General features: G+C 39.6%; 1 protein-coding gene across 1 annotated transcript in view; it reads left to right on the top strand.

The window, feature by feature from the left end:
- GPR26 (G protein-coupled receptor 26) overlaps positions 1–20,562 on the top strand; it is an 85,480-nt gene that overhangs the window by 14,085 nt on the left and 50,833 nt on the right. Inside the window, exon 2 of the mRNA XM_053691746.1 lies at positions 9,071–9,184. Within this exon, the coding sequence (XP_053547721.1) occupies positions 9,071–9,184 (114 nt within the window). The remainder of the gene's footprint in view (positions 1–9,070; positions 9,185–20,562) is intronic.

Here is a 20,562-nt window from a genome sequence, read left to right as displayed (position 1 = left end):
GCAAAATGTTACACCAACGGTAAGGTAGTTTTGCCTATACTAATAGTTGATAAATGCTTCCTAATGCGTGACCTCACGTCATGTGTCATTAAACTTACATATTGTACCTGACATTGAGAGCACTTTTCCAGATATATCACAAAGTTAGAAGAGCAGTTTAGACATTTTTCAATATAGTACGTCTTACTTGTTAGTGTGGATGTAAATGGGGAAGCAACGTCTACAAACTCACAAGGTTTACATCTGCTAAAGGCCCAAAGGCAGGGAATTAATTTGAAGGAGTAACATCCATTACTGATTATAGTGCTCAATACAAACAGGTTTGTACCATTGTGCAGAAACATTTCAGTATCTTACGAGGAGATGACAGGTTGGTCAACACAGTTTATAACGGAATTAGATGCTCATACAGGAGAGATTGCACATTGGGTAACAGTCTATCGCCATTATAATTAAGATCAGAGACAAGAGATAATAGTTCATGGTTAAGACATAGGGGTAGGTTCAATTGTGGACATAACAGATGTATTCCCTGTGAGTATGTTGAAGTGTCTTCTACTTTTTCATCAATGGTGACTCATAATACATATAACATCAAAAAGTGTTTAAATTGTTCTTCAAGTAATGTGGTTTACATGATTATGTGCACTCAGTGTAATGTACAGTACATAGGACTCACCACAAGAGACATAAGATCAACAATTAGAGAACACTTCAGTTCTATTAACATCAGGAAAACCTCTACACCCCATGTGCAACATTTTGTAACTAAACATAATAAAAGTGTATCAACTTTTAAATAGATGGCCATTGAACTGGTGGCTTGCCCAAAGAGGGGGAGGTGGGGGGTGACAGGATAAAGCTTTTGCATAAAAGAGAAATGTTCTGGATTTTCAAGCTTGAAACTACATACCCAGGTGGCTTGAATTCGCAGTATGACCTAATAATTTATTGGGAGTAGTGCAGCGACTTTATATATTAATCTATACACTTTCCAATCTGATCATTTTACCTCTCAAGTTTAGCCATTTTTTAGTGGTATGGACTATTATACTTAGTAATAAGTGATAATATACTATAAACCTCAATCACTTTGTAGGCTATAATCTTAGAATTATAAACAGGCCCAGATTGATTATATAAGGTTAACATTGTATTATATCATAGGGAGGTATGAAGAAGGAATTTAACAATATTTTTCTTTTAAAGGAAATATCTAAATATCTAGATATTGAAATATGTGAATATCTGAAGATTGGTATATATTTTATATTTGCATTGTGTTATACTTGTCAAGTTTGGACCAACAAGTTTGCATGTATTTAACCATGTACATTTCTGGGAGTTCAAGTGAATACTGTATCTTCCTAAATATGTGTCACTTTCTATACTACCCTGTCACGATTACTCTCATTCCTATTATGTCTTTATCTATAAGTAATTATTATTGTTGTGGTTAACATCACAATTGAATTTTGTATATTGTATTATTTAACTTTAACAAGCAATCACTGAATGACATAGTAGGAATGTACATAAATAGTATAAAGGATTAATTCTCCATTTGTTTTTTAATTAATCATTGCAGTGTTTATCTTTTAAATAGAATAGGTGGGTCGTATCTCATCAGGCTATGACTAAGGCTACAGCCGAAACGCGTAAGCTCCTCTGGCGTTTTCACCATTATTGAGCTCTCCATGTTGAGACTTTTAAGTTTGTGAAATAAAGGTCTAGTTTTATTGAATGGAACAGGCTCACGGACCCTTCATTGAAAGTTTACATCTGCTATGACCACATTTATACATGCCTTTTAACTTAAGCCAAGAACTTGATGGTTCATCATAGGATTTTATTTGTGAGGGAGAAAGAATATTGCCAAGTACAGCCTCTCCTATAGGAGCACCTAATAGCAAGATCTACTGTGGACACCAATTCATCATCTGCTGAACCTGACTGTATTGGGCACTATAATTAGTGATAAAATTAACCCCTCCAAAACTATGCTTGATCTTACGTTAATTTTTCAATAGGAATGTCCTTTCTATTGTCTATCCTCTCTTTTTGCTCTTTTAATCACCTTATCTGAATAGCCTCTTGATTTAGAACCATTGGGTAAAAGTTGTTCCTGTGTATAATAAAATACTTCACTGGAGCAATTTCATTTTAAACAAATAAATTGCCCCTTTGCAATGGAATATGGAACATGTGGCAGATGTCAACTTTTGCCATGTAATAGTGTGTTACCGGAAATAGGTTTTTTATATGTATCAGTCATAATTGTACCTTCCTCATCTTGTGGTATCCCCACCTATACTGAAAGTGCTGCGAGGCAGCAATGTATTCAAATGGAATACAATGTGATGTCGACAATGCCGGCAAAATATTTAAAAGTGTCAACATTACTCTTCATTTTACTATACATCGCAATAGGTGATGATGCTGATGAAATATTTCATACAGCATCGGCAACAACATTGGAAATGTAAAGTAAAGGATCCCTTTTAAATATATTGCACATAACCTAATAACTATACCTATGTACCCCTAAACCGACATAACCAACCACTGCAAACTAACCCTGCACTAACTAACGACCTATTCCGCCAATATCCCATCGCCATAAACTTCCTAACCTATTAACCCCTATATCGCCAATAGCCTACCGCAATAAACTTCCTAACCTATTAACCCCTATACCACCAATAGCCCACTGCAAACACCCCTACACTACTTATCCCCTATACTGCTAATACCCTCTAATCTATTAATCCCAACACCACCACAATCCCCAACGCAAACTACCCTACACTGCTTAACTACCTAACACCTAACCCCCCCACCTCTAAGCTTAAACCCCACAGGATACCAAAAATAACAAACACTTGCGATTACGAGTTTTGCGTTAGGAGCTGTGCGGTGCTAACAAGCAGTTTTTCTCACTGCTCACTTACCTATAGCGCTGGAATTACAGGTTTTTACAAACCCGGCGTTAACAGGCAAGAAGTGAGCGTAGAGCAAAATTGAGCTCCATACCGAACTCCAATGCCAGCGCTGCTTAAGTGAGCGGTGAGCTGGCCGTACGTGCTTGTGCACGATTTCCCCATAGACATCAATGGGGAGAGCCGGCTGAGAGAAAGTCTAACAGCTGCCAAAAAGCAGTATAAAACTCAGTAACGCAGCCTTTACACCTAACACCCTAACATGAACCCCGATTCTAAACACCCCTAATCTTACACTTATTAACCCCTAATCTGCTGCCCCCGACATCGCCGACACCTACATTATTCTCATTAACCCCTAATCTGCCGCTCCGGACATCGCCACCACCTTCATTATATTTATTAGCCCCTTATTTGCCGCCCCTAATGTCGCCGATACCTACCTACACTTATTAACCCCTAATCTGCCGCCACAACATCGCAGCCACTATATTAAATGTATTAACCCCTAAACCTAAGTCTAACCCTAACCCTAACACCCCCTAATTGAAATATAATTAAAATAAATCTAAATAAAATTTCTAGCATTAACTAAATTATTCCTGTTTAAAACTAAATACTCACCTATAAAATAAACCCTAGGCTAGCTACAATATAACTAATAGTTACATTGTAGCTAGCTTAGGGTTTATTTTTATTTTACAGGCAAGTTTGTATTTATTTTAACTAGGTAGAATAGTTACTAAATAGTTATTAACTATTTAATAACTACCTAGCTAAAATAAATGCAAATTGACCTGTAAAATAAAACCTAACCTGTTACAAGAACACCCAACACTACACTACAATTAAATAAATTAACAAAATTAAATACAATTGAATAAATTAACTAAATTAAATACAATTAAATCAATTAAATTAGCTAAATCACAAAACAAACACTAAATTACAGAAAATAAAAAACAAATTAAAAGATCTTTAAACTAATTACACCTAATTTAATGGCCCTATCAAAATAAAAAAAAAAAAAAACCAAAATATTAAAAACCTAGCCTAAGCTAAACTATCACTTAAAAGGGCCTTTTGTGGGGCATTGCCCCAAAGTAATCAGCTCTTTTACCTTTAAAAAAAATACAAACAACCCCCCCAACAGTAAAACCCACCACCCACACAACCAACCCCCCAAATAAAATACTAACTAAAAAAACTAAGCTCCCGATTGCCCTGAAAAGGGCATTTGGATGGGCATTGCCCTTAAAAGGGCATTTAGCTCTTTTGCAGGCACAAACCCTAATCTAAAAATAAACCCACCCAATAAACCCTTAAAAAAATCCTAACACTAACCCCCGAAGAATCACTTACCGGAAGAAGTCTTCATCCAAGCGGCAAGATGTCCTCAACGAAGCCGGCAGAAGTGGTCCTCCAGACGGCCAGAAGTGGTCCTCCAGACAGACAGAAGTCTTCATCCAGACAGCATCTTCTATCTTCATTCATCCGGCGTGGAGCGGGTCCATCTTCAAGACATCCGACGCGGAGCATCCTCTTCAAACGACGCTTTCTTCGTAATGAATATCTCTTTAAGTGACGTCATCCAAGATGGCGTTCCTTAGATTCCGATTGGCTGATAGAATTCTATCAGCCAATCGGAATTAAGGTAAAAAAAATCCTACTGGCTGATTGGATCCGCCAATAGGATTGAACTTCAATCTTATTGGCTGATCCAATCAGCCAATAGGATTGAGCTTGCATTCTATTGGCTGATTGGAACAGCCAATAGAATGCCAGCTCAATCCTATTGGCTGATTGCATCAGCCAATAGGATTTTTTCTACCTTAATTCCGATTGGCTGATTGGCAGAATTAAGGGACGCCATCTTGGATGACGTCAGTTAAAGAGATATTCATTCGGAAGAAAACATAATTTGAAGAGGATGATCCTCGCCGGATGTCTTGAAGATGGAGCCGCTCCGCGTCGGAAGGATGAAGATAGAAGATTCCGTCTGGATGAAGACTTCTGCCCGTCTGGAGGACCACTTCGGCCCGTCTGGAGTACCACTTCTGCTGGTTCGTTGAGGACATCTTGCTGCTTGGATGAAGACTTCTCCCGGTAAGTGAATCTTCGGGGGTTAGTGTTAGGATTTTTTTTAAGGGTATATTGGGTGGGTTTATTTTAAGATTAGGGTTTGGGCCTGCAAAAGAGCTAAATGCCCTTTTAAGGGCAATGCCCATCCAAATGCCCTTTTTCAGGGCAATGGGGAGCTTAGGTTTTTTTAGTTAGTATTTTATTTGGTTGGTTGGTTGTGTGGGTGGTGGGTTTTACTGTTGGGGGTTTGTTTGTATTTTTTTTTTACAGGTTAAAGAGCTGATTACTTTGGGGCAATGCCCCGCAAAAGGCCCTTTTAAGGGCTATTGATAGTTTAGTTTAGGCTAGGGTTTTTTTTTTTATTTTGGGGGGAGCTTTTTTTATTTTGCTAGGGCTATTAGATTAGGTGTAATTAGTTTAAAAATCTGTAATTTGTTTTTTATTTTCTGTAATTTAGTGTTTTTTGTTTTTTTGTGATTTAGCTAATTTAATTTATTTATTTGTATTTAATTTAGTTAATTTATTTAATTGTAGTGTAGTGTTGGGTGTTATTGTAACCTACAGTAGGTTAGGTTTTATTTTACAGGTCAATTTGCATTTATTTTAGCTAGGTAGTTATTAAATAGTTAATAAGTATTTAATAACTATTCTACCTAGTTAAAATAAATACAAACTTCTCTGTAAAATAAAAATAAACCCTAAGCTAACTACAATGTAACTATTAGTTATATTGTAGCTAGCTTAGGGTTTATTTTATAGGTAAGTATTTAGTTTTAAATAGGAATAATTTAGTTAATTATAGTAATTTACTTTAGATTTATTTAAATTATATTTAAGTTAGGGGGTGTTAGGGTTAGGGTTAGACTTAGATTCAGGGGTTAATACATTTAATATAGTTGCAGCGACGTTGGGGATGGCAGATTAGGGGTTAATAATATTTAACTAGTGTTTGCGAGGCGGGAGTGCAGCGGTTTAGGGGTTAATATGTTTATTCTAGTGGCGGCAATGTCCGGAGCGGCAGATTAGGGGTTACAAATTTTATTATAGTGTTTGCAAAGCGGGAGGGCCTCGGTTTAGGGGTTAATAGGTAGTTTATGGGTGTAAGTGTACTTTTTAGCAATTTAGTTATGAGTTTTATGCTACGGCGTTGTAGTGTAAAACTCATAACTACTGACTTTAGAATGCGTTAGGAATCTTGGAGGTAGAGGCTGTACCACTCACTTTTTGGCCTTCAAGGACAGACTCGTAATACCAGCGCTTTGGAAGTCTCATAGAAAAAAGTGTTTACGATGTTTACGTAAGTCGTTTTGTGGTAAGGCAAAAGAAGTGTGCGGTGCCCCTAAACCTGCAAGACTCGTAATAGCAGCGGTAGTGAAAAAGCAGTGTTAGGACCTGTTAACGCTACTTTTTAAGCTTAACGCAAAACTCGTAATCTAGCCGACTAAATTTACAAAACATAAAACACCTAACATTACAGAAGACAATAAGCAAAAATAAAAAAACACAGTTATGCCTATACTAAAACTAAGCCCCCCCCCCAAAAAAAAACCCCACCATATATAAAAACCTTATACTAACACTAACAGTTACTTAAAAAAACAGCCCTTAGAACGGCTTTATGTAGGGCATTGCCCTAAAGATTTACAGCTCAATTTAAAAAAAAAAATACTACATTCCCATTCTACAAACAAACGGCTAGATTACGAGTTTGGCGTTAGAGGCTATGTGGTTCTAACGAGCAGTTTATGCTCGCCGCTCACTTACAGACAGTGCTGGTATTACAGGTTTTTACAAACCCAGCATTAACCGCAAAAAAGTGATCGTAGAGCAAAATTTTGCTCCATATCTCACCTCAATACCAGCGCTGCTTACATTAGCGGTGAGCTGGCTGAACGTGCTCGTGCATGGTTTCCCCATAGGAATCAATGGGGGAAAGCCGGCTGAAAAAAAAACACCTGCAAAAAAGCAGAGTTTAGCTCCTAACGCAGCCCCATTGATTCCTATGGGGAAAATACATTTATGTCTACACCTAACACCCTAACATGAACCCCAAGTCTAAACACCCCTAATCTTTCACTTATTAACCCCTAATCTGAAACCCCGACACCGCCGCCACCTACATTAAATTTATGAACCCCTAATCTGCTGCCCCCAGCATCGCCGACATCTACATTATATTTATTAACCCCTAATCTGCCGCCCCCAATGTCGCCGCAACCTACCTACACTTCTTAACCCCTAATCTGCCGCCCCCAACATCGCTGCCACTATATTAAAGTTATTAACCCCTAAATCTAAGTCTAACCCTAACACCCCCTAACTTAAATATTATTTAAATAAATCTAAACAAAATTACTATTATTACCTAAATTAGGGTTAGGGTTAGACTTAGGTTTAGGGGTTAATAAATTTAATATAGTGACGGCGATGTTGGGGACGGCAGATTAGGGGTTAATAATATTTAACTAGTGTTTGCGATGTGGGAGTGCGGCGGTTTAGGGGTTAATAGGTTTATTATAGTGGCGGCGACGTTGGGGAGGCAGATTAGGGGTTAATAAGTGTAGCTAGGTTGCGTCAACATTGGGGGTGGGAGATTAGGGGTTAATAAATATAATGTAGGTGTCGGCGATGTTAGGCACAGCAGATTAGGGGTTAATAGGTATAATGTAGGTGGCTGCGGTGTATGGAGCGGCAGATTAGGGGTTAATAAGTATAATGTAGGTGTTGGCGATGTCGGGGCGGCAGATTAGGGGTTAATAGGTGTAAGATTAGGGGTATTTAGACTCGGGGTTCATGTTAGGGTGTTAGGTGTAAACATAAATTTAGTTTCCCCATAGAAATCGATGGGGCTGTGTTACTGAGCTTTACGCTGCTTTTTTGAAGGTGTTAGACGTTTTCTCAGCCGGCTCTCCCCATTGATGTCTATGGGGAAATCGTGCATGAGCACGTACAACCAGCTCACCGCTGACTTAAGCAACACTGGTATTGGAGTGCGGTATGGAGCACAATTTTGCTCTACGCTCACTTCTTACCTTTTAACACCTGGTTTGTAAAAACCTGTAATACCAGCGCTGTAGGAAAGTGAGCGGTGACATTAACGTGCAAGTTAGTACCGCACCCCTCATAACGCAAAACTCGTAATCTGGCTGATAGTTAATGTTGTGCTTCTGTGTCCCTCCGGATGATGATACAGCTGGTGAGAAAATGAGACATAGCCATACTGGTGTATGCTCCAATCACTGGCTGTATAGTGGGGATTTTCTTTTAAAAAATGCTGTACTGTAATAAAGTATTTTATTTTTACACTAGAATGTTTTTTACAGCACCTGACAGAGGGTGGCACATAGAACGTTTCTTATAATTAATGTGACTTTATGCGTATTAGTATTTGTTTTTATTTAATTCTTGTCACTTGCATTTAAATAGTGAGTCAGAAATGTCACAAAGCTAAAAAAGAAAAGGGTGAGAACTACAGCAATAATGAATCATCTCTGTTGTATACGTTTAGTGAGTTTGGTCAGTGCTTCAATATCTACCTATCTATCATTATCTATATATCTATCTATATATCTATCTGTCTATCTATCTTATTAAAATGTATTATAATAAAATAGTAGCCAAAAAGCATTTAATTGTGCATTGCATAGATGAAATTGACCTTTAATAATACATATCAATAATAGTGTATGAACCCATTCACTGTCAAATAGTATTACCCTTTATAGCAGCCAAAGGGTTAAGCAAGTTTCCCTATTCCCGGACCACTGTGTTACAAAATATGACCCTGCAAATAAAGATAAGATGTTGCAATTATATTTTTGTGAGATGGTTCCTTATTATAAGCAGCACTTAAAAATAAAAACATCCAGATGATTCTGGGAATATCTAACATCAATTAATATTGACTTTTGTTTTGGCCTCTCCTGTATTTTGTGAATGTTAATTGGAAGGACATGTTCACCTGGAGATTGTATATGATGTGGGTAACATTACTTTTTATGTACATCTCCTGTGTTTCCCAGAAAATACTTTCTCCTTGTTTATTGTAGTGTTAGACGGAGATGTTTAGAGGAGCAGAAGAGAAGACGACAAAGAGCCACCAAAAAGATCAGCACTTTCATTGGAACATTTTTGTTTTGTTTCTCTCCGTATGTCATCACCAGGTGAGGATCTAAAATCAGAGGACATCATTCACCATTATTTATGTGATGCTTGTGTGTCTCTCATTTACCAAGAGATAATCAAGTACAACAAAAAAACTTTGGCATAGAAATATTTGCCTTTCTTTCCCAATTACATATTTAGGAAGAATAAATTGTAAATAAACTGTACAGGGTACATTAAGGAACATTCCACTGTTGGGCAAGTTTACATTGAAGCCAATGATCTCTTTGGAAAGGTCAACAGTCTTTAAAATGGTTGTCAACAATTATTATGACTTTTGGCTCTTCACAAAGGTGCTGTATTTTCATTTTGCATTACACAAAATAGTAGCTGAGGGGCATTTTGAGATGTTAAACATTAATTTTCATTCAGCTAGTCAATATCTGTGGTGAATGTGCAAAAATTTATGTCTCTACAAGGTGTAAAGGGACAAAATGCCCTTTACGACTATTGTTACAAAAAAAAACATAAAATGCTTTTAAAATATTTAAAACACACATGCATTCACTAAAAATATGTAAATTTGTAACATTAATGTTGACTGAATGGTTTCATAGATGACATATTTACTAGTATTTAATACATCTTTTTAAATATTTTTGCATGTCCACTGTGGTAGAGTTGAGTTTGTATGTGCAGATATTATCTGTTATTATCTGTTATCTCTTGCTATTGCGCATTCAAAAACATGAAAGGTATATATCAAAAAATGTAACCAAAAACTCCTCTGCCTTTTTGCACCCCATCTGATTAGCACTCAATGTTATCTTACAAAAAAGTTTTGTGTGGCACTCATAGAAATCTATTATCTGAGGGACTGAACATACCTGCGCTATCTCACATTAAATTTTTAGCTCGCATTACACATCATATATATTAACAATGAATTGTAATACCCACACAAAAATGCTAGCAATGTTAGCACTCCATATCGCTTGCATTTTTGTGCTGTGGCCCCCAGTTTTGTATACCTTCAGGTTAGAATTGCTAAGCAACAGGGGAAATTCCGGCGGCAGCCATGACTGGTCGCTAGTTTTCTAGCTACTACAGACTCCAGACTAAATTGACATAAAAATTAGCTCCTATCGCCTGATCCAGCACAGAATTACACCATGCTTACTACAATAGAAAAAACTCTATAGATTAAAGCTAATCTTCTCCAAATCAGAGCTTGCTGCAGCATTCCGGAAACACTCAGAGGTTGTGGCCTTACACCAGACCCCTAGCAGAGTACCTTGGTGTATTTGCCATTGCTAGCAGTGTCATCTCTCAAATCATTGACTAAATTCATATCACTGCATCTAACACGCCTGTCCAGGGCCGTCGTTAACACAGGGCTAAAGGGACAGCTGCCCAGGGCCCAGTCTCTGTTGAGGGGCCCAAGAGTCCTAACAAATAAAAACTTTTTTTTTTTTTTTTTATGGTTCATACCAGACTGCTGATGTGACATGGGGAACACACACATTCAGTCCTAATACGGTCACAGTCAAAAGTACTCTGCTTATATTTAAAAAAAAAACAGTGCCAGACCGTGCCGGTGTCATGTGACATGCCAAGCTATTGCCATGTGCTGTTTTAGATGTGCAATGTGCAGCACTGAATGCAAAGCCCTAACTCAGTATCCAGCCATTCCCACTGCATCAGAAAACGTCCTACTGGGGTTACAACTGTTACCAGGTAACTGCTCTGGTGGTGGGGATTGTTTCTGGGTAGGGCTGACTGTAGACGCATGCAGCAGAAAACTGGAGTGGCAGGCATGTGAGGATTTGAGAATCTGTGCAGCTGTATACACTGCTCTCTTCAGTCTTGAGGCTGTGTGACTCATCTCACACTGTATCAATGCAGCCTTGGGCAGACAGCATCCAGTCTGCTGGTCCCCTTAGCCATGCTCTTTCTGCTGTGGCCTTAAGATCAACTAACTGAAGTTTGTTAGGGGAACAGTGCTTTGTAGAAAGGTGTCAGTGGGAAGAATAAGTGAGTGCACACACGCCCCACCCCATGCAGCATTGTCTAGTGCAGGGTGAGAGAGAACTTGTTCCTAGCAAAGAAGTGACATGTGCTGCTGTGGCTGATGTATAGTGTCATGCTGATACTTCACACATTAATGTAAGGTTTATTTTTATAGGGTTTTTTTCTCTCTGTCTCAGATTTTGCAGCTTCCCATAGTAGTTCTGCTGTTCCAGTCAGTAAACTTATATTTGTCTGCACCTCCATGTTTCCTCCTCAGTCTTTACCTTGCTTTGCTCCTGTTGGCTGCCCTAAATCTCTTTAACCAGCTAACCTAACACCAGAATCACATTCAAAAGAATATTAAATGAATCGACAGTGGAGGAATTTATATATTTCTTTACTATTAGTACTGCTTACGTCCAGTTTCACATATTGCAATTTATTTCATTTTTTTTAAATGATTAGCCCAGCAGTGGATGATTCACTGCTGGGCTAATAATTTTAAAAAAATTTTATAAAATTAATTGATTTAGTTGTTTTTTGGGATGTTGGGGTGGAGAGCAAAATTGCATGGGGTGGGGTGGGGGGGGCCAAGAAAATTTTTGCCCAGGGTCCAGTCCATATTAAAGATGGCCCTGCGCCTGTCTACAGCCTAATATTGAAACACATGGAGTGCCCTACAGACATTTTGAGGAAGCTGAGCCACCTACTTGCGGATCACCATTCTGCATTTGAAAAAACGCTACCAGCTTGAAGATACTCATTTTCATCACAAAGTTACCCAACTTGAGCCTGTTGCAGCAGAACACGAGGGCGGTAGCTTTCTGGGACCCCAGGGTTTTACAATTTCCCAGATCAGCAGCGAGAAAGAAACAGAGTCCACCATCATGCTGCCTGTAGTAGATGATGCAGAGACTGCTGACAGGCACATAAGAGCTAATGAAAGTAGCGTTACCTGTCTGGAGATCATTGGCAATGACATAGAGGTGAACCAGCAAGCCCTTACATCTAATAAGGCAACCAGACAGAGTACAATAAAGAGAACTTTTTCTAAAAATAATTCCCAAGGCCAAGGTGCAGCGTGGCTACTCAGGAAAAATTCACATAACGATATTGCCCACAAGCGGATCTCTAACCACAGAACTATTGCAACTTAAATGGGAACCGGATAATACACCTGACATTTTTGGGAACCACTTTTCACTGTTGCCTGCCGGAGTGGGGTAGCTGTGTGGTGTGTTTTATGGGGCTCTTACGTTTTCTACCTGCAGTTTATCCAGAGTTCTTCTGCATCATTTTAGTTTGTATTAATAGGACATTTAACTGCCTGTTTTTTCCTCACAGATGAAAGCCTCATGCATCCACACATATTTTCTTTTTATATAAGCTTAAGGCTATGTTTGCTCTAAGATAAGTTTAGTGAAACCGCAATGTTATGGATTACAATGTTCAGTTAAAATCGTTTATACTACACTTTTAAGGTTGGCAAGCTACAGACCAAAGTTAGATTCAACTATATAGGAATCACACATTGGAATCATTATTTCATTAATGTCACTACTTATGTAAATCTAGCAAAGTGTTCAATTACAACTTATGGTACCCCACTTAAGGACTCTATGGATCATCTCTTAATACCTAACTCCTTAGGACATCACAGTTCCCTAACCTGTCACAAGTTTAGTGTCCCTAACTGCTTCAAATAGCTCCCCAGGCAATCTTAGATGCTGTTTGCTATTCTCTTTCAGGTCTATTAGTTCAGTTAGGTTTTGTGTCCTTATCTGCTTCAGAATTTCCAGTTCCCTAACTTGTCCCAGGTGTTGTGTCCCAATCTGCCTCAGGTCTAATATCTCCCCTGTCTGCCTTAGATTTTGTGTGCTATTCTGCTTCATGTCTACTAGTTCCTCAGCCTACCATAGGTTTTATGTGCTATTCTGTTTTAGATCTACTAGTTCCGCAGCCTACCGAAGGTTTTGTATCGCAACCTGCTTCAGATCTACTATTTCCCTAACCTGTCACAGGTTTTGTGTCCTAATCTGCTTCATGTACACTACTTCCCCAGCCTACTGTAGGTTTTATGTGATATTCTGCTTCAGGACTACTATTTGCCTTAGGTTTTGTGTCCTAATCTTCTTCAAGACTACCTGTTCCCTATTCTGTCACAGGCTTTGTATCCTAATATGCTTCAGGACTACCAGTTCCCTAACCTGTTACAGATGTTGTATCCCAATCTACTGCAGGTCTAATAGCTACCCAGCCTGCCTTAGGTTTTATTTGCTATTCTGCTTCAGGTCTATTAGTTCCCCAACCTATCATAGGTTTTATGTGTTACGCTGTTTCAAGTCTACTAGTTTCCCAGCCTACCATAGGTTTTATGTGTTACGCTGTTTCAAGTCTACTAGTTTCCCAGCCTACCATAGGTTTTATGTGCTATTGTGTTTCAGGTCTTCTAGTTCCCCAGCTTACCATAGGTTTTATGTGCTATTCTGCTTCAGGTCTACTAGTTCCCCAGGCTACCGTAGGTGTATGTGCTATTCTGCTTCAGGTCCTCTAGTTCCCCAGTTTACCATAGGTTTTATGTGCTTTTGTGTTTCAGGTCTACTAGTTCTCCAGCTTGCCTTAGACTTTATGTGCCATTCTGTTTCAGGTCTACTAGCTTCAAAGCTTACCGTAGGCTTTATCTGCTATTCTGCTTCAGGTCTACTAGTTTCCCAGGCTACCATAGGTTTAATGTGCTATTCTGCTTCAGGTCTACTAGCTTTGCAGCTTACCGTAGGCTTTATGTGCTATTCTGTTTCAGGTCTACTAGTTTCCCAGGCTACCGTAGGCTTTATGTGCTATTCTGTTTCAGGACTACTAGTTTCCCAGGCTACCGTAGGCTTTATGTGCTATTCTGTTTCAGGACTACTAGTTTCCCAGGCTACCGTAGGCTTTATGTGCTATTCTGTTTCAGGACTACTAGTTTCCCAGGCTACCGTAGGCTTTATGTGCTATTCTGTTTCAGGTCTACTAGTTTCCCAGGCTACCGTAGGCTTTATGTGCTATTCTGTTTCAGGACTACTAGTTTCCCAGGCTACCGTAGGCTTTATGTGCTATTCTGTTTCAGGACTACTAGTTTCCCAGGCTACCGTAGGCTTTATGTGCTATTCTGTTTCAGGACTATTATTTCCCCAGGCTACTGTAGGTTTTATGTGCTATACTTTTCAGGTCTTCTAATTTCCCAGCTTACCGTCGGTTTTATGTGCTATTCTGTTTCAGGTCTTCTAGTTTCCCAGATTACTGTAGGTTTTATGTGCTATTCTGCTTAAGGTCTACTAGTTTCCCAGCTTACCAGTTCTACTAGTTCTCTAGCTTCCCCAGGCAACTGTAGGTTTTATGTACTATTCTGCTTCAGGTCTACTAGTTTCCGAGCTTACCGTAGGCTTTATGTGCTATTCTGCTTCAGGTCTGTTAGTTACCAAGCCTACCATAGGTTTATCTGCTACTCTGCTTCAGGTCTTCTAGTTCCCCAGCTTTCCATAGGTTTTATGTGCTATTCTGCTTCAGGTCTACTAGTTCCCTAGCTTACCATATGTTTTATGTGCTATACTGTTTCAGGCCTACTAGTTTCCCATCTTACTGTAGGTTTTATGTGCTATTCTGCTTCAGGTCTTCTAGTTCCCCAGCCTACCATACACCTAGATTTAGAGTTTTGCGGCCAAAGGGGTGTGTTAGCTACGCATGTTTTTTCCCCCCGCACCTTTTAAATAACGCTGGTATTTAGAGTTCTCTGAAGGGCTGCGTTAGGCTCCAAAAAGGGAGCGTACAGGCATATTTACCGCCACTTCAACTCTAAATACCAGCGTTGCTTACTGTAGCGGCCAGCTTGAAAAACGTGCTTGTGCACGAATCCCCTATAGGAAACAATGGGGCAGTTTGAGCTGAAAAAAAACCTAACATCTGTAAAAAAGCAGCGTTCAGCTCCTAACGCAGCCCCATTGTTTCCTATGGGGAAACACTTTCTAAGTCTGCACCTAACACCCTAACTTGTACCCTGAGTCTAAACACCCCTAATCTTACACTTATCAACCTCTAATCTGCCGCCCCCGCTATCGCAGACCCCTGCATTTTATTATTAACCCCTAATCTACCGCTCCGTACACCGCCGCCACCTACATTATACCTATGTACCCCTAATCTGCTGCCCCTAACACCGCCGACCCCTATATTATATTTATTAACCCCTAATCTGCCCCCCCAACGTCGCCGCTACCTAACTACACTTATTAACCCCTAATCTTCCGACCGGACCTTGCCTCCACTATAATAAATGTATTAACCCCTAAACCGCCTCACTCCCGCCTCGCAAACCCTATAATAAATTTTATTAACCCCTAATCTGCCCTCACTAACATCGCCGACACATAACTTCAAGTATTAACCCCTAATCTGCCGACCGGACCTCACCGCTACTATAATAAATGTATTAACCCCTAAAGCTAAGTCTAACCCTAACCCTAACACCCCCCTAAGTTAAATATAATTTAAATCAAATGAAATAAATTATTTCTTATTAAATAAATTCATCCTATTTAAAGCTAAATACTTACCTGTAAAATAAACCCTAATATAGCTACAATATAATGAATAATTACATTGTAGCTATTTTAGGATTTATATTTATTTTACAGGCAACTTTGTATTTATTTTAACTAAGTACAATAGCTATTAAATAGTTAATAACTATGTAATATCTACCTAGTTAAAATAATTACAAAATTACCTGTAAAATAAATCCTAACCTAAATTACAATTAAACCGAACACTACACTATCAATAAATTAATTAAATAAACTACCTACAATTACCTACAATTAAATCAACTAAACTAAATTAAGGGCATGTCCCAAAGAAATCAGCTCTTTTGCCTGAAAAAAAACATTCAATACCCCCAACATTACAACCCACCACCCACATACCCCTAATCTAACCCACCCAAACCCCCCTTAAAAAACCTATTACTAAGCCCCTGAAGATCTCCCTACCTTGTATTCACCCAGCTGGGTATCACCGATCCGTCCAGAAGAGGGTCCAAAGTCTTCATCCTATCCGGCAAGAAGAGGTCCTCCAGAGGGTCCGAAGTCTTCATCCTATCCGGCAAGAAGAGGTCCTCCAGAGGGTCCAAAGTCTTCATCCAGGCGGCATCTTCTATCTTCTTCCATCTGGAGTGGAGCGGGTCCATCTTGAAGCAGCCAACGCGGAGCCATCCTTCCTCACCGACGGACTAACACGAATGAAGGTTCCTTTAAATGACGTCATCCAAGATGGCGTCCCTTGAATTCCGATTGGCTGATAGGATTCTATCAGCCAATCGGAATTAAGGTAGGAAAAATCTGATTGGCTGATTGAATCAGCCAATCAGATTTAAGTTCAATCCGATTGGCTGATTGGATCCGCCAATCAGATTGAGCTCGCATTCTATTGGCTGCTCGCATTCTATTTCCCTTAGGTTTTGTGTCCTTATCTTCTTCAAGACTACCTGTTCCCTATCCTGTCACAGGCTTTGTATCCTAATATGCTTCAGGACTACCAGTTCCCTAACCTGTTAAAGGAGTTGTATCCCAATCTACTGCAGGTCTAATAGCTTCCCAGCCTGCCTTAGGTTTTATTTGCTATTCTGCTTCAGGTCTATTAGTTCCCCAACCTACCATAGGTTTTATGTGCTACGCTGTTTCAAGTCTACTAGTTCCCCAGCCTACCATAAGTTTTATGTGCTATTGTGTTTCAGGTCTTCTAGTTCCCCAGCTTACCATAGGTTTTATGTGCAATTCTGCTTCAGGTCTACTAGTTCCCCAGGCTACCATAGGTTTATGTGCTATTCTGCTTCTGGTCCTCTAGTTCCCCAGCTTACCATAGGTTTATATGCTATTGTGTTTCAGGTCTCCTAGTTCCCCAGTTTACCGTAGATTTTATGTGCTATTCTGCTTCAGGTCTACTAGTTCCCCAGGCTACTGTAGGTTTTATGTGCTATTCTGATTCAGGTCTTCTAGTTTCCCACCCTGTCTTAGGTTTTATGTCCTATTCTGTTTCAGGTCTTCAAGTTTCCCTGCTTACCGTAGGCTTTATGTGCTATTCTCTTTCAGGTCTACTAGTTCCCCAGGCTACTGAAGGTTTTATGTGCTATTCTGCTTCAGGTCTACTAGCTTCACAGCTTACCGTAGGCTTTATGTGCTATTCTGCTTCAGGTCTACTAGTTTCCCAGGCTACCATAGGTTTAATGTGCTATTCTGCTTCAGGTCTACTTAGTTCACAGCTTACCATAGGTTGTATGTGCTATTCTGTTTCAGGACAACTAGTTCCCCAGGCTACTGTAGGCTTTATGTGCTATTCTGTTTCAGGACTACTAGTTTCCCAGGCTACCATAGGTTTAATGTGCTATTCTGCTTCAGGTCTACTTAGTTCACAGCTTACCATAGGTTTCATGTGCTATTCTGTTTCAGGACGACTAGTTCCCCAGGCTACTGTAGGCTTTATGTGCTATTCTGTTTCAGGACTACTAGTTCCCCAGGCTACTGTAGGTTTTATGTGCTATACTGTATCAGGTCTTCTAGTTTCCCAGCTTACCGTAGGTTTTAGGTGCTATTCTGTTTAAAGTCTTCTAGTTTCCCAGCTTACCAAAGTTTTTATGTGCTATTCTGCTTCAGGTCTACTAGTTCTCCAGCTTACCAGTTTTACTAGTTCTCCAGCTTCCCCATGCTACTGTAGGTTCTATGTGCTATACTGTTTCAGTCCTACTATTTTCCCAGCTTACCGTAGGTTTTATGTGCTATTCTGTTTTAGGTCTACTAGTTCCCCAGGCTACCATAGATTTTATGTGCTATTCTGTTTCAGGTCTACTAGTTTCCAAGCTTACTGTAGGCTTTATGTGCTATTCTGCTTCAGGTCTTTTAGTTACCAAGCCTACCATAGGTTTATGTGCTATTCTGCTTCAGGTCTACTAGTTCCCCAGCTTACCATAGGTTTTATGTGCTATTCTGCTTCAGGTCTACTAGTTCCCTAGCTTACCATAGGTTTTATGTGCTATTCTGTTTCAGGTCTACTAGTTTCCCAGCTTACCGTAGGTTTTTTGTGCTATTCTGCTTCACGTCTACTAGTTCTCCAGCTTAGCATAGTTTTTATGTGCTATTCTGTCTCAGGTCTACTAGTTCCCCAGGCTACTGTAAGTTTTATGTGCTATACTGTTTCAGGCCTACTAGTTTCCCATCTTACTGTAGGTTTTATGTGCTATTCTGCTTTAGGTCTTCTAGTTCCCCAGCCTACCATAGGTTTTATGTGCTATTGTGTTTCAGGTCTTCTAATTCCCCAGCTTACCATAGGTTTTATGTGCAATTCTGCTTCAGGTCTACTAGTTCCCCAGACTACCATAGGTTTATGTGCTATTCTGCGTCTGGTCCTCTAGTTCCCCAGCTTACCATAGGTTTATATGCTATTGTGTTTCAGGTCTCCTAGTTCCCCAGTTTACCGTAGATTTTATGTGCTATTCTGCTTCAGGTCTACTAATTCCCCAGGCTACTGTAGGTTTTATGTGTTATTCTGATTCAGGTATTCTAGTTTCCCACCCTGTCTTAGGTTTTATGTGCTATTCTGTTTCAGGTCTTCAAGTTTCCCTGCTTACCGTAGGCTTTATGTGCTATTCTGTTTCAGGTCTACTAGTTCCCCAGGCTACTGTAGGTTTTATGTGCTATTCTGCTTCAGGTCTACTAGTTTCCCAGGCTACCATAGGTTTAATGTGCTATTCTGCTTCAGGTCTACTTAGTTCACAGATTACCATAGGCTTTATGTGCTATTCTGTTTCAGGACGACTAGTTCCCCCGGCTACCGTAGGCTTTATGTGCTATTCTGTTTCAGGACTACTAGTTTCCCAGCTTACCGTAGGTTTTAGGTGCTATTCTGTTTAAAGTCTTCTAGTTTCCCAGCTTACCGACGTTTTTATGTGCTATTCTGCTTCAGGTCTACTAGTTCTCCAGCTTACCAGTTTTACTAGTTCTCCAGCTTCCCCAGGCTACTGTAGGTTCTATGTGCTATACTGTTTCAGGCTTACTAGTTTCCCAGCTTACTGTAGGTTTTATGTTCTATTCTGTTTTAGGTCTACTAGTTCCCCAGGCTACCATAGATTTTATGTGCTATTCTGTTTCAGGTCTACTAGTTTCCAAGCTTACTGTAGGCTTTATGTGCTATTCTGCTTCAGGTCTTTTAGTTACCAAGCCTACCATAGGTTTATGTGCTATTCTGCTTCAGGTCTACTAGTTCCCCAGCTTACCATAGGTTGTATGTGCTATTCTGCTTCAGGTCTACTAGTTCCCTAGCTTACCATAGGTTTTATGTGCTATTCTGTTTCAGGTCTACTAGTTTCCCAGCTTACCGTAGGTTTTATGTACTATTCTGCTTCACATCTACTAGTTCTCCAGCTTACCATAGTTTTTATGTGCTATTCTGTTTCAAGTCTACTAGTTCCCTAGCTTACCATAGGTTTTATGTGCTATACTGTTTCAGGCCTACTAGTTTCCCATCTTACCGTAGGTTTTATGTGCTATTCTGCTTCAGGTCTTCTAGTTCCCCAGCCTACTCTTCTATTACTTCCTCTGCTTACTGTTGGTTTATGTGCCTTTCTGCTTCAGGTCTACTAGTTCCCCAGCGTACCCTAGGCTTTATGTGCTATTCTGTTTCAGGTTTACTAGTTCCCCAGACTACTGTAGGGTGTATGTGCTATACTGTTTCAGGTCTTCTAGTTTCCCAGGCTACCATTGGTTTTATGTGCTATTCTGCTTCAGGTCTACTAGTTTCCAATCTTACCGTAGGCTTTATGTGTTATTCTGCTTCAGGTCTACTAGTTTCCCAGCTTACCGTAGGCTTTATGTGCTATTCTGCTTCATGTTTATTAGTTACCAAGCCTACCATAGGTTTATTGTTATATTCTGCTTCAGGTCTACTAGTTTCCCAGCCTACCATATGTTTTATGTGCTATTCTGCTTCAGGTCTACTAGTTCCCCAGCTCACCATAGGGTTTATGTGCTATTCTGCTTCAGGTCTACTAGTTTCCCAGCTTACCATAGGTTTTATGTGCTATTGTGTTTCAGGTCTTCTAGTTCCCCCAGTTTACCGTAGGTTTTATGGGATATTCTGCTTCAGGTCTACTATTTCCTCAGCTTATTGTAGGTTTTATGTGCTATTCTGTTTCAGGTCTACTATTTCCTCAGCTTATTGTAGGTTTTATGTGCTATTCTGTTTCAGGTCTTCTAGTTTCCCAGCATACCATAGGTTTTATGTTCTATTCTGTTTCAGGTCTACTAGCTCCCCAGCTTACCATAGGTTTTCTATACTATTCTGCTTCAGGTCTACTACTTTCCCAGCTTATTGTAGGCTTTATGTGCTATTCTGTTTCAGGTCT

Source organism: Bombina bombina, chromosome 9, assembly GCF_027579735.1.
Source record: "Bombina bombina isolate aBomBom1 chromosome 9, aBomBom1.pri, whole genome shotgun sequence".
Taxonomy (NCBI): Eukaryota; Metazoa; Chordata; class Amphibia; order Anura; family Bombinatoridae; genus Bombina; species Bombina bombina.
Note: the sequence above shows the minus strand (reverse complement) of the source record. Positions and strands in the feature narration are given on the sequence as shown.